The 14740-nt window shown below is 40.9% G+C and overlaps 1 protein-coding gene across 5 annotated transcripts in view; it reads left to right on the forward strand.

Annotated features, from left to right (window-relative positions):
• Positions 1-14740, forward strand: part of BRIP1 (BRCA1 interacting protein C-terminal helicase 1) — a 117741-nt gene that overhangs the window by 87616 nt on the left and 15385 nt on the right. For 4 of the 5 annotated variants that reach the window (XM_040650090.2, XM_040650091.2, XM_040650089.2 and 1 more), the window contains exons 25-27: positions 5207-5347; positions 12742-13040; positions 14589-14700. In XM_040650090.2, coding sequence (XP_040506024.1) covers positions 5207-5299 — 93 coding nt within the window. In that variant the 3' untranslated portion in view covers positions 5300-5347; positions 12742-13040; positions 14589-14700. The remainder of the gene's footprint in view (positions 1-5206; positions 5348-12741; positions 13041-14588; positions 14701-14740) is intronic. The other variant, XM_040650092.2, reaches the window with a different exon arrangement.

Raw genomic sequence — 14740 nt, forward strand, 5'->3', positions numbered from 1 at the left:
TCCCAAAGCCCGTTTCTGCAAATCAAGAAGCGTGGCATGGGAAAGGTATCTATACTCCCCCTACCTGTATTTGGAAATCTCAGGTTTGGCGTATGCAATACAGACAGATCAGATGCAGAGCTGCCGTGTGCTGTTTGGGTTTTAAACAGTCTTGTGTTAGATTGTATTTATTTGTGTGATGTTTCAACTGGCGGGCTATCCTCAGTATTACTTGAGGTGGTTCCATTCTTCCATTGTGCGTGGGTTGGTTCACAGCTCTAGTATCAACGAGCATCCCAAGATGGTTTCTGCCTGTCAGTTTCAAGTAGAAAGCAATGCCCTTGTGCTCAGCCTTCTTCCCAGCCACAGTACTTTTGTCACCAGGTGAAAAGTGCCACTCCAAAGGAACGATGTCAGAGGAAACCTCCCGTCCCTTGGCTGATGAAAGCCGCTGTCTGCGTGGAGCCAGGTCAGTGCCATGAGCTCCAGAATGCAGCAGTTGTCAGTACTTCTTGAATCCCAGTTGCTGCTTTTCAGTGTAATCACCCAGAAGAGGGTACTGAGAGGCTCCAGGATGAATGTAGCTCAGCCTTTCTGCCCCAGAATTGTGTGGCTGGAACGCACTGAGATAAAGGAGGAATCCCACCATCAAGCTGGACTTGCTAAGGCAGAACAGCTGACAAGGGAGTACCAAAGCTGTCAAATACTTACTTGCCACAACCAGTATATTTCTGCTCTTAATATTAAAAGTGTGTCAGAATTTCCATTATAAAGCACTTATTTTGTGGGTTTATAGCTTTGCCATAAAAATACACCTTGGGTTGAGTCTTGGCACAAAGCCATTTGGCGGCTTCTAACACCATATTAATTCAGAACATCCAGACAACGTTTTTAAAGACCAGTATCTGAAACATCAGTGCTTCTCTTTTCTTTTTTCCCTTTCCCAAGTACCTTGTTTTATGCAGGGCTTGCAGAAATCAAAGATGGGTGAATACATTTACAACAAGAATCTGAAATGTCTGGAAGTCCTCTTCAGAAGTGAGGGCCGTCTACAAAATTCTCTGGCCAGATGGTAAGGCTGCATAGAAACCACCAAAAATGAATCAACAAGATCCCTGTCTTGTCCAACAATCTGGCTGCCATTGCTTGGAAATTTTAGTGGAAGAATTTTGGCTAACCAGGAGCTAGCTGCCCAGTATTTATGAAGATATAAGCTAAAATATCAATTTTGGAATGAAATCAAAGAATCTCAGGTCACCTTTGAAATCTACAGCTTAACAAAAAGATTGTGAGCTGATGATCTCTGTGAGATAAGAAATTAGGAGGAAAATATACTTGTAATTTAAATTTACCAATAAATCAGCTCAATAAATAGAACACCCTCTACTTTTGAGCTATGGGCTTCGCAAGAAGCACATATGGTCTATTCAAATTCCAGCCCCAGTGAATGACTGGAAAGATGGACAGAAACTGGGATTCCTTGCAGCCAAATCCTGTAACTCAAGTACTCTTTATAAAATGAATGATGAAAAGGGGCGATCCTAATCTGATCCCTGGCCTTACTGTACAATTAGGAAAAGTGATAATCTTGGTTTGTAAAACAAGGAAAATTGGCAGCTGTGGAAAAATTAAAGGAAGTAGTTCAGTTAAATATTAGACTTATGAAAAAATTGGCCACAAAAGCTGTTCTGAGGCTGGCCAGGACAGAGCCTCAGAAATGTCTAGGGAAGGTTCTTCAATCAGTTCAGGAAATGTGAAGACATGAAGCTGAAAGTGCTGAGCTCCAAAGGAATGAGGATAAAGCTCATAGCTTTTCTCTAGATTTGGTCAGTTTACTTTTTGAATGTATATGAGGATCTGGGAAATGAATGGAATAAAGTACCCTTTCTCAAACTGAAGTTATTGGACCAGGCAGACTGAAAAAGAATAAATTGATTACAAGCAGAGACAGTGACTGCTGGAAGACATGACACATCTCAAAAGTGGTAAAATTGGTTTTGAAAATTAGACCTCTACTTCAGAGCAAGAAATGTGGCTAAAATGATGGATAAGCTAAGAAAGGATTTGGGTTTCATTATGCTCAGTAACAGAGTGAAATCTGCTGGAAATGCTGCCTTACAAATTAAATCTCCAGAAATTTTCTTTAATTATGTGGCCCAGGTGAAGCGCAGTGTCTGCAGATTGCACGGATTTTCCTGGTACAGCAGTTCCTTGTGGCAGAGCGATGGAAATCTCATTTTAGGGGCCTTTGCAGAAGTGTTAGCTGCTCATGTCCTTGCAAGTCTGAGGAAGAGCTTAATCGTCTCCCATGCTAATGCACTGAATTGATTGCAAGTTACATTGGTCCATGCCAAACCCCCCTGCTCCACTGGGACTGCTGAGGCTGGAGTCACTGCTGCCATTAGTGCTGCTGTTAGCAGGGATAAAGGCATGGCTGTGCCATGGTCAAGGCTTTGGCATACTTTTTAGATTCCCTGAAAGTTTTTTCCAGCTAAAAATCAGTTCTCTGGATCCAATAAATACACAGTCTGCACACAGTGGTCTACCACATATTGATGCTGAGGGAAAGCAGCCCATTACCCCGCACCTTGCTGTTCAGCGAAAGCAGAGTGGTAAGAAGTGCTACTGGGCATCAAGGAAATGAATGGGGATGGGATAAGTGAGCTTTCAACAATTTTTGGACCTCACTTGAGTTCTGATTAAAGTCAAATGGTGGCCTGACCAGAGCCTGCAGAGCCAATAACAGCAGCAGGGGAGGAAGCAGCCTCCAGAGCAGGACCGGACCTACTGCAGTTTGAAAAGATGTGTTTTGGCTCCACACCTGTAAGCCATAGAAGATGGGGAGCAGGTATCATGCAGCATGCCTGTTCTGCATTATCTCTTGATGGTATCTCGATATGAAGGAAAACACTCAGACAGGACCTGATGTAGTGGCAAATGCTCTGTAATGTGCTGAAAGTCATCAACCTGAAATCAAACCCAAAGGCAAGTGAATCATTGCAGGCAGAAGTAACTCATTATGAGTCCACAGTCAGCCAGGGAATGGATTGCACCGACAAAAAGCAAATGGAGGCAGGACAGCCCCAGCCAGCTCCCAGACAGTGGCAGCCAGGTAAAGGCTTGGGGTTTTCTTACAGATTACTGCTACTGCTACTTCAGACAGCTTATCTGTGGCTTTGTTAACGCTGTAAAACCACTGCATGCATTTGGTGAGAAGGAAACCATTTCAGTGGCCAGCATGGGGTGATTTAACATCTTCAGTCTTTGAAAAAAGCCATGTTCCTGCTCCCACTCCTGCCTCCCACATTTCAGACACCTTCCAGGCTGGACACAGATGCTGTGATGAGGGCAGCACTGACAGAGTGAATCAAAGGGCTTGAGAGGATGGTGGCTTATTACAACAAAACATTTATGTTCTCAGGAGAGAAATTAATATTCCACTCAAAGAACATCTGACAGTGGTTAAACCTGTAGAACATTTTCACTGCCGTCTCTTTAGAAAAGGATATATGTCTTGGACAGAGCCTTGGCAGGCAGCAGGGATCTGACTGACACTGCCCTGATGGACGTCTGCCTTCTCTGGGATAGGTATTGGGCTGGGGGCAAAGGTGTCCTCCCTGCTATGGGGCAGAGTTGTGGGCATTTTAGTAGATAAGCATAATTGTGTTAAAGGAACGTATGGCGTTATTGTTCATGACTTCCTCCTAACAGAAGTTTGCTGAATATCTTTGGCTTTGTTAATTTGTTAGTGTTAAATAAGGGATTTTGACATTCAATTCTCCTTCTCTCTGGTTGTAGGGAAACAAAGATGATCTGTGCCTTAGTAAAAGATAGGTGCTGACACGTGTCTATTTATGTCTATCTGTAAAATATTGTGATGGTTTCTTGGGTCTCTGTATGTGAACTAAGTAATAGACGGATGATCTCCTTGCTACACACATCAAAATTCGAAGGGTTTTTTGTGCTATAGCAAACGGGTTCAGTTTTAAAGTTATTGTACCTAAAGCAATACTTTCCAAAGCATGTCATGTTTTTCATACTCGGACCATCATGGAGCTGTCACATTGTGTTCCTCTCCGTTCCTTGATGTGCAGCAGCAGAGCGTAATAGCAGAGATCTGGAAGGAGAGGCAAATAAGGTCGTGGTTTTGAGAGCATTTCTTTTAAAAACAGCCATCTGAAGTGCTGGAGATCTTAGGGAGCTGAGAACCAAGAGGACAAAAGCAAAAAGAGTTCTTCTGAATAATCTGATTTTAATGTGGTTGTTTCATTGTAAAGCTATTTAAAGCTTTCTTCATGCAGCTGGAGGAATCATACTGGAAAATCTGTTCTGTAAAGATTTTCATCACTTTGTTAAACCTCAGCTGAATGAGCTTGAATCTAAATCAGTAGCGCTGCAAAGTTTCTATGGGTTGTCCAACAACACTGACCTGTATCAGCAGAGGAAACATTTCATGACACATGCAGCAGTTTTGTTCCACGTGCAAGCAGTTGATATACGTTTTGTATACAGTGTGAGTGCCAGGTCCATTTTAAAACCAAGAGTGGGAAGGACAAGAAAACTGACGGGATGTGGGAAGGCCTCCTGCAGAAGAAAGGCTCTGCCGTTACTCTCAGCTGTTATTTGTGCTGATGTTGGGGTCTTTGCTGTGGCTGTGCTTGGAAGTTCTTGGATTCTGCTTCTAGAACTCAAAGCAATCTGTGCTTTAAAAATTGACCCAGTGGGGGCTGTAGGGTTTCAGGTTTGTTTGCTTCCACATCCATTCTCATTTCAGCTTTATTGTGCCTGCTTGGCTCTTCAGTGTAATGGCGCCCTTGATGGACTCAGTGCTGGGCACTGCGGTGTGTGCCATGCTGGACATCAAGTATGGGTGATTCCTGGATCCCTGTAAACTCTGCTCATCTTTGCAGAGCAGGGCCTTAAACAGCCAGTGCTCCATTTCAGCAAAGTGCTGAGCTCCCTCAAAGCAAACCACCTTGCAGAATGAGGCCGAAGACTATGACTGAGGAAGAGGTGTGAGGAGACCTTTATTAGTATGGCACATATTTAAACCATAGGAAAGCCCACAAATGTTACTCATTTTAAGCGTATTTCACACTTTTTGACTATTTGAAATAACCACATTTGTAAAAACTTCTTTTAATGAATAGAGCTCTTTATGTACAAAGGCAAACCTTTTTTTTTTTTCCTTAGGTACAGTACTCTTAAAATACTATTTCTTTTGTAGGTCTGGCTGCTCCCATCGTCTGTTCATTATTGCTTACTGCTGCAGAACCCTCAAAAACGGAAAACAGGCAACTCAGATTATACTTTATCTTAAAAGATTTTGCTGATCTCTACCACGAATTCATCAGGACTAATGAGACAGATAAGTAAAGGATTTTGTTATTACATGCCAACTCCATAAAGATACTCTGGGGTAAGCGGAGAGGTGGTACAATCTTTGTGTGTGAGTGATGGGAAAGAGCTACCTGGTTACAAATTCTGGTCCCACTGAAGTCGGCAGGGGTTCTGCCATTTGCCTTCAACAAAGCAAAGGGTTTCACCATGTGTTTAACAGGAATATTTTGCTGGAGTTGTTGTCAGCATACTAGTAAACATACATTTTAAAATTGACCATCTTTTTCGCATTTGAATGTTTGTTCACCTTGCATATCCTTGATGAATATTTGATACAAAAAATTCTCTTCGATTTCATTTTATTTCAGGTAGGTTTTGAGTTTGTTCATTTTTTTACTTCTTGTGCATTTAGAGACCCCACGTGGCAGTGTCTGGGCTAAAAACACAGTAGGGGAATGTTCACATATTTTGTATTGCTGAGATTTAAACTGAATTAAAGAAAAACAGAAATGAAAACATTTGCATTTGTTTATGTAATTTTAAAAAATCACATAAAGCTGGGCCCGAGCTAGCCGAGAATATCCCTGTAATGAACACAGGCCTTTACCTTTTTGCAAGCACACTGTAACTGGAGAGGCGCACATATCATATCTACCATATCAACGACATTTTAGAGTATGTAAAAAAAACCCACTCTATTTGTCTTAGGAAATATCGAAAACTTTTATAGGGAATTTGGAAAATATTTTTTGGCCAGCATGAAAGGTGAAATCCTGCAGCACGAAGTACAGACATGGGCACAGAGACTGAACAGACGGGCTGCTGTAAAACAACCATTTAATAAGGCATTAAAATGCCATCGACTTGGACACATAAAAAAAAAAGCTATGAAAACAAATGCCTTTCAAATAATTAGGATCTTATGCTTGAGACCAGTGTTGATCTCTATGCAGAGATTTTCCTGCTGAAATCAGACCAGCCTAAGTCTGATCGTCTAAGGAAGGAATTAGCAGCGTATAAATCGGCTGCTGCTCGAGATTTTTCTGTTTCTGCCATACATAACTATTCATTTAAATGGCCACTTCAGACTTTCTATCTCCTTCTTTCTGTTTCCTAGAGTAGTTTGAAACACATTTGACTTAGTACGCCAGAATAATTTTTTAATTGAATCTTGAATTTTTATCATGAGTATGTGAAAGGGTTGAATTACCAGCTCCTGCCCACACTGTGTAAGTGAATCTGAGCCAAATGCAGCCAGAAATAGCAACAGAACCCAGTTCTGTTCTCCAAAACATAGTGTGACTTTGCTTTCACTTGAAGTAATATGCCTGTGTAAGGAATAGCAATAGTCGGTAGTGATAGCTGGTGTGTATAATGCATCAAAATGATATAAATCTATCCTTCAATTTGAGAATAATTTTATCACCTATAATGTATGCAAATACAAGAACAAGAAGCAGAGTTGACCGTTCATGTCTATGTATTTACTCCTGGATCACTGCTGTCACGGTAGTCCTTGTCTGGATACCTCAGAAAAGATGCTCTGGTTACAAAGAGCGTGTTCAAAACAACAGCATCTGTGATAATGTAGTTAACATTATTAAAAAAAAAAAAAAAAAAAAAGTAAAAGCGATGTTGTCCAATAGATGAGCAAAAAATTCTCAACTTTAAGCTTGTATTTAATAGATTTCACAAAAGAGATGTCTAATGAATATTGCTTTTCACATACAATGAAGTTACTGTTTTGATCTCCATTAACATCAATAATCTTGGATAAATGAATGTGCGTTCCTTCTGTATTTTGTCTTGTTTCCTGTTCTGTCGTTAGCCAACAGTTAACCCCTAAGGCACATATTTTTAAACTTCTAATCTTTCTTTCAGATCTGTAATTTCAAGTACTCTTAGATTTTGTATTTTTAACAGAATTTGACACAGATGAGAACCCTGTGTGTAACTCTCATAGCCATGCAGAATAGGAGATCTTTCTCTTGATATTATGATTTCTTCTATTAATCAGTTTTATATGACTTTCTGCTAGCCTAGCTTTTATAAAGGTGTGAAAACTTGCACTGCAGAGGTATTTTATAGATTGCAATCATAATTTCTGAATAAGATTCTAAATAACTGGTCTGGTTATAAAGCTTTGGGTGCAATTTTTAGGTTCCTGGGAACTGCTGTTAAACCTCTGTTGCCATTTGGCTAGAAGTACATCCCAATTAGTGACCCTTCTATCTAGCAGTAGCTGTATGTGAGTGATTTTTTCTTTTTTTAAGTCAGTCGTAAATGATTAGTCCAAAAGAGTAGCATAAAACTTCGAGCTAGTCCCCTGCAGGAGTCGGCTGGAGGAAATTAAAGGATCAACAACACAAGGGAAGCACTGAGGTAGGATTGTTCCAGGCTGCAGCCACAGGCTTTCACATGCACTCAGGAAATTGACTTCATCAAAAGCTGAGGATGCAGGCGTGAGGATGAGGAGGATAACACAGGTGATGATTCTAAATCATGGCTCAATATCATAGCGTTTTCCAAGGGAGAGGTTCCGTCCCTGCCCTGAAGAAAGCAGGTTTTCTATATAAAAATAATCTTCTCCTTGTGAATTAATAAAAGTTCAGCACAAATCTGAGCTATAAATCTAATATAATTTAATAAATAATGAAGACTCAGTTTCCTCAAAACAATATCAGTTGGATGTGGGTTTTTTGCACAAGAAAAGCATGACTCCTTATAAGCTCTAGTGCTCTGTTCAGAGTGTTATTGCCCTGTGCACGTTTGTGTGTTTGTGAGAGCTGTAAAACAAAGGACTCCAGAGTGCTTGGGACTTACAGGCAGGCAAGGCGTTTTCTTTAATGCTTCTAAGTAAATTCTTACTGCAGAAATTTGGATATTCTGGGTCTGTGATGAAGCTGAAACTTTTCTAGGAGTTGGAAAGAATCGCAAGAGGGGAAATGCATAAATCTACATCTGGAGCCAAGTATGCTGGGAAGGCGTAAAGAGATGGGGGAGCAGGAGTGCCAGAACAGGGCTGAGAGCATGAAATTCTGCGGGGAAAAGTGGGAGAAAGAAAGAGGAATGTCCCAGGAATGAAGCTCTTATAATGTTCAAATCTTTCCTCGGAAGTAAAACTGTGGAAGGCTATAATCCAAATAAGGAAATTAGAACAAAAATTAACAATATTCAGCTATTCAGATGTCAAAAGAAACAGCAGAGTTATTGGTGTTAGAGGTTATTGCCAGGAGGGAAAAACTCAGCATGCTTTGGGTAATTAAGCTTCATTGGAGAGCATGGATCCCTTCTCCAGGTAAGAAATGCTTTTATAACATGGCATCTTTTGCTATTGTAATTAAACACCACGGACTATTCTGCATATGAAGTCTTAAACACTTTAGTCCTTTATCATGGGATTTTACTGGCCAGGCATGTGTGTTCTTATGGCAAAAAGCATTGACTGCTATAAAAAAAGAAACCCAAACATTTCTTTTTATGACTTGACTTGCTGTATTTTTATATATATTGAGCCAAATCCATCCCTTGTGGAGCTCAGTTGAAGCCAATAAGGATAGATTTGGCCCATGTCTATATGAGAAAGGTGGTGACAATTAAAATATATTGTTTAATAATGAGAGCTATGGTAGTGAAGTGTCTTTGTGTCTATGAAATTATACACCACGACACCACACTGCCAGTAGAGAGTGGGGCTAGCAAAACACATAAGAGCAGTTTCTGATGGAAAGGCAAAAGCACTCTAACTTTTATTATTATGATTAAGTATCACAAAGGCAAGACTAATTTAGGTAACATCTCCAGAAGTCTCATTTATAGTGTAGTATTTTGCCACAGTGCATTTTAAAATATTTCTTGAATGTAATTATATGTGGCTATCAAGGGTAGTATGACTGGCTGCCATTAGCAGTAAGTAAAAGAACGGTTCTTATTTCATTTATATTTTAGTGATTTTCAGTAATACTGCAAAAAGGAATGCAACCTATCAAATGAAATGTGCAGACAGCCATTATTATCACTTTATATTGGTAGTTCCCAGTGGTTCCTCTGTGTGAGGCATTGCACCAACACATGAAAGCCATTGCTGATACCCTGAAGATCTTCAGATCTTGCCTATTTAGGCGGTGAGATATACAAAGCTTATTGCACAGGCAACCAGGTCGTCTGTACAAAACCAGAACAAATGAGTTTTGTTTGGCTCCTTGACATGGTGGGTTGCATGAAGCAACTCTTCTCTTGTATCCCTGTTGGTAAGTTATAACAACATTTATATGCCAAAGCCTTACTGAACTGTCTACCAACCTGTATCCCTTTAGGGAAGATATTTGGGTAATGGATACTCACAGACAGTAACCACAGCCTTAAACCCAAGCTCTACAAGAGGGTTGCCAGAAAGCCAGGCTCAGCCATGCTCCTCTGTAAAGAAACTGAGTGCTTAGAGAACACTGGCCAGTAGCAATGGAGCCCAGGAGCAATGGCCGAAGGCAATCCATTGCCCTGCTGATGGGCTCCAGCTGAAAAGATATCTCTTAAATGAGAATAATAACTTGGGAAGTCTCTGACCCTCAAAAACAGAGGAAAAGAAAATGCGCAACAGAAATTCTTTTTACTGTAATTATTACTCATTCTGAATCTCTATTATAGAAATCTGGCCTTTGGCATTGAATTAAGATAATATTTTATTAGAAGAAAGCATGATTCATCGAATTGATGCACTGCAGTATCTGTGGAAAGGAAAACTGGGAAAGACACAAAAGAAGCTGGGCTATGGAAAACCATTGCCAAACAGAGAATCTCATTCTGCACTAAGAAACAACAAAAAAGAAGAAAATATTTCCAAAGAAACATCTGAGCATAGCATTGGAGCCAAGTGAAGAATTATTACTACATTAGGCTTTCAGAATGGGGCATGCAGTGTATGTGGTAGGAGAATACCCTGTCATTTTGAAATTAAAGAAAAGTGCATGTGTTCCACATCAAAACTCAGATCCTCAGAAGGCTTGTATGCGTGCTGCCAGTTGCTTTTGCTCTTTGTCAAGAATATTTTTATTTTCTAGTTACCATTTTCTCCCTTTCTCTCCTCTTTTTCATTTTCAAGTTCACTGTTTCTTTGTGTTTATTTCCTTGCTGTTGACTTCCTGCTTCCATTCTTTTGCTCTCTGTAGTATGAGTATTGATTTTCAGGCAATCTAATTAACTGCTTTGCAGAGGTGAGTAAAGATTATTTTCACGTTATGCATGACACAAATGATACAAAGCAAAAATTAAATAGTTTACTAATGGCTGTAGGCTGAATCATTGCTGAGTATATTAGGATGGGAAATCTTGAACTTCACTGGAATTCTGAGACAATCATTTAAAGCTGTTTTCGAAATCTTTTGAGTTAATTGTGCAGCTTGCAGAACCAGCTCTTTCTTGTGCACCATCTTGGGAACAGGAAGCACAGCATGTTCCACATGTTCTTCCATCGGTGCCATCCTGTGGCCAACTCTGCTTCTCCCCACCTGTGTCACACTGGAGCAAATGGTCAGAGGATCCACAGAGGCACTCACTTGCCTCTCTCTAAATGTGCAGTATTTGTTGAAGGCTGAGATTCGCCCTTTTGCTTTTCCATGCACATCCATGCAGTCTGCTTGCATTAACACCTCCCAGTCTTGAAGTGCTTAGGCAACATTTATACAAAGAGTTAAACCCCCCTCTCTCCTTGCATGTTCCATATGAAGAAATGTAGAAATACTAAGGGTCATCCATTCAAAAGTCTGTGTGACAGGCATGTGCTCACTTCTAGCACAAAGTGTAAATTCAGTCTTTCTCTGTGACGCTGGACAGAAATCCCACTGGAAGTTTTTCCTGCCTCTAACCTGTCTACTTTCTTTCATAATGATAAATGATGGGAATGCTTGAGGGAGGGGGGAAACTATCTAAGCTTTGAACTGGTTGTGTCTGTAGAGGAATGGGAAAGGAGAATGTTGATTCATTTAAAACGGAACTTTTATATGGCTAAAATCTTTGATATTTTTCCCATTTTGATAATTTTTTTTTTTGCATTCTCGTAAGTAAGTTTAAGGCTAAATCATTACCCAAAGGTGTCTCATCAGGTAAGACAATGTGGCTACTTTTATTTTTCACTTTAAATTTAATTGATTACCTTTCCCACTTCCATTTTGTTCTGCACATAGTTGCTTGGTAGCAGTCACCTTTGCTTTCAGTCAAGGTATCCATTGCGTGCTGACTGTTTCCCATTACCTCTGAAGCACAAAGCAAGTTCATCACCTTTCCAGGATGTCTTGTGATTGATTCCTCATGTCTGGGGAAATATGCTCTAAAGTTTCAGGCTAAAATGAGTGCTTGGATTTAGTGTGAATAATCAGTGGTTTAAGACTTATTCTTATGGACTATTCATCTATTTATTAGATACACAACTAATATTAAGTATAATATAATGTGTTAAATTTAAAATGTTATTATTCCCTCAGTAGCTGCTCAGATGCACTGGGCATGACTAAACCATAATTTGCAGAGTGTGTCTGCATCATCCATCAAACGCAGCTACTCTCTGCCTCAGACCTAACCTGTGCACAGCAAAGCCAAGGCTAAAAGCCTTGAAAAGAAGATCAGAGGCCTAGTCTTGCCATGCTGAAATCTATAAAAGTTTTCCTACTGACTTCAACAGAAACAGGACTAAGCCTTATGATTCTGGCAGGAAAATCTGAGAATATTCCTTTACAACTCTCTACTGAATGCTGAACTCCAGAATACATTGTAGTCAGCTGTATGTAAGACAAAGACTGTTAAGGAAAGATAGTAGTTTTGCACATACTGTTCTCCGCACATGCTGTTCTTTAGTAAATATTTATCAAAGGATGCATCCATTCCTGCTGGCAGCGTCTGAGGCATTGGACAAATTTGGCCTGATTTCCTGCTGTCAGTGCAAACCTCCCAGCTAGAAGCTGCATTTATCAAGTTTGTCTTTCAAAACTGTTAAAATCGTTCTTGTCCAAGTAGATAGTGCTGACAAAAATGGTCATTTGATGAAATACTCTTTAAAAAAAGACATGTCCTCCAGCTTGTAAGTACAACCCCACTGAAAATATTCATCAAAACTGTAACAAAGCACAGCTAAAAGCTGAAGATTTGTATTTGCTGAAAACTACGGAAAACAGCAACAAAAAGAAAACCAGATGAAAGTTTGTTGGCACTTGCAGGATACTTGTTCAGGCCTCTTACCCTCTATTTGTCTGTGGAACTAGAGCCTTTTGACCTGTTCTACCTATTCCTCCCATTTTCATTTCAGTGTGTTTTACTTTTCTTTTGCTTGAACAAGTTTATAATTAACATAAATCAAAATAAGCCTGATTTTAATTGCGCTAGCATTATCAGCACTTTGCACTAATTTATATACCCTTTTATTTCCTCTTTTAAGCTCTTTCTAGGTCAGACTCAGGCTTGGGGCTGTGCTTTAGTGTACACTGAGCGAAGGATATGGCGGCTGAATAGAAAGGGCTTAGATCCCAAAGCCTCAGGGCTTACTACCACCAGATGCCTGAGCTGAAAGCTCTCTTTTGGAGTGCAGTTTTTCTGGAAGAAAACCTGAGGAGCTGCAGCTGCGCCTTCTCTACCTATGCCTGGTACTTACAGCACCTCGTGGCTAAGGGGACCCGTGGTCAACTCCTCAGCTCCTGATGGACACGTAGCCTGCAGTCTAGCATGGGCTGGGAGAGGTAATGGACTGGTGGAGGCTGTTCCACCCACATGGGAATAATTAGCATTGCAAGGACTGTGAGGCCGCAGGCCACTGCCCAGGTCGTGCAGAATGGAAAGAAGAAATGTGTCTAAACCCCAGGCTGGCTGCTAATGGCATACCTCTGGGATACTGGGACTCTTGGGAGCATTTCTCTAAACTTTGTGTTGTGAAGAACAGCTGGCAGTGGCAGCAGTCAGGGGGTGGCTGCTACCCAGCCCTCCTGGCACTGAGGAGATGGCTTTGTGCATGCCCCTTGGGGGGGTGCATCTTCCTGGGGCTACATGAAGATCTGGAGGTCTATGCTATCTTTTAATTATTGAAGGCTTGTTACATTAAATCCACCTGACTGCTGAAGCTCAGTCCCAGAAACTGCCTGTCAGGGATGCTTTCTGGCTGCCATTACAGGGAGGGACTCACTGTCAAACAGGTGTCTGGCCTCACTAGGCCTCGTTTGACCGCATTATGCTTTGCAAGGCCTTGCTAGATTTTGCTAGGTTTGCTAGGCCTTACTCAGCATCACTAGGCTTTGCTAGGCCTCTCTAGGTCTCAGTAGGCCGCTCTAGGCTTTGCCAGGCCTCACTAGGCTTCCCTAGGCCTCGCTAGGCCTCACTAGGATGCATCACTGCGCAGACAATTCTCAGCTAGGCCATGAAGCCTGACCCAAGTTTAATTTTATACTTCACCTCTGTTTAAACACAACACAGGCTGCTCTGTGCCACCCAGTGCTGGTGCAAGGAATGAGTGGATCTGCCATGATGCTGCTGCCTGAAGGCCTTCCCTTAGGGGCTCTGTGATGGGCACCACCTGGGCAGCAGTTTCACATGTGACACTGTTTTTGTTTTCAATTCATGTTGGACAAGGCTTTTTGCTTCTGTTGTACCGCTCCCAACATTTTCTGCTCTTTCATTTTTAATATTGAACCTGTACTTTGTAGAAAGGAAATCGGTCAAAACTTTATTCTCCCCACTAGCAAATCGTTGGCTCATGACTTCTGTTACATCCAACTATCAAAGCAATGAAAGCCCTCACATCACATTGAATTTGGGCTGCCTCTTGTCACAGGCAAGTGTGTGGCACCTCCTTGGAGCAGAACCCTAAATTAAAATATTGTAAATTTTTTGCTGCTCCAGCAGTACTGCAGAAATGTAAGTGGCCAAGAGGGGAGGAGATTTTTTTCCTCCTGCTGGAATTTTTCACTATAACCATCCTCAGGGGAGTTCTCATCTTCAAAAGAAACATTCTTTCTATACAAGCTGCAAAAAGAATTATTTAATGACATCATAAATTAATACAGAGAGGCACAAATTTTCCAAAATGTGGAGAGAGAGAAAAAAAAAATTATCGTTTGCCAAAAACACCCGAGCTCTTCCAGACTTAGGCCTCTCCTGAGCCTGGGAGCTGCCAATGATACCAAACTGAACGGTGGGGTTTCTGGCATGACTTAAGTTTAGCTTGTTTAAATTTTGGCAAATATTCGTATTACTCACATACTCAGCAAACTGATACAAATATTTGTTCTATTTAGAGTGAAGTCCAAACTCACTGCTGGCACCAGTGCTGCTGGACCCGGTGGAACTAATCTTGCTCATGCCAATATTAAATTTGGACATCTACCTTAAAGAAAAACAGCCTTTGAGGTACAGATTAGAATACATCAATGGAAAACAGAACTCGTGT

The sequence above is a fragment of the Gallus gallus genome, chromosome 19, assembly GCF_016699485.2.
Source record: "Gallus gallus isolate bGalGal1 chromosome 19, bGalGal1.mat.broiler.GRCg7b, whole genome shotgun sequence".
Classification (NCBI taxonomy): Eukaryota; Metazoa; Chordata; class Aves; order Galliformes; family Phasianidae; genus Gallus; species Gallus gallus.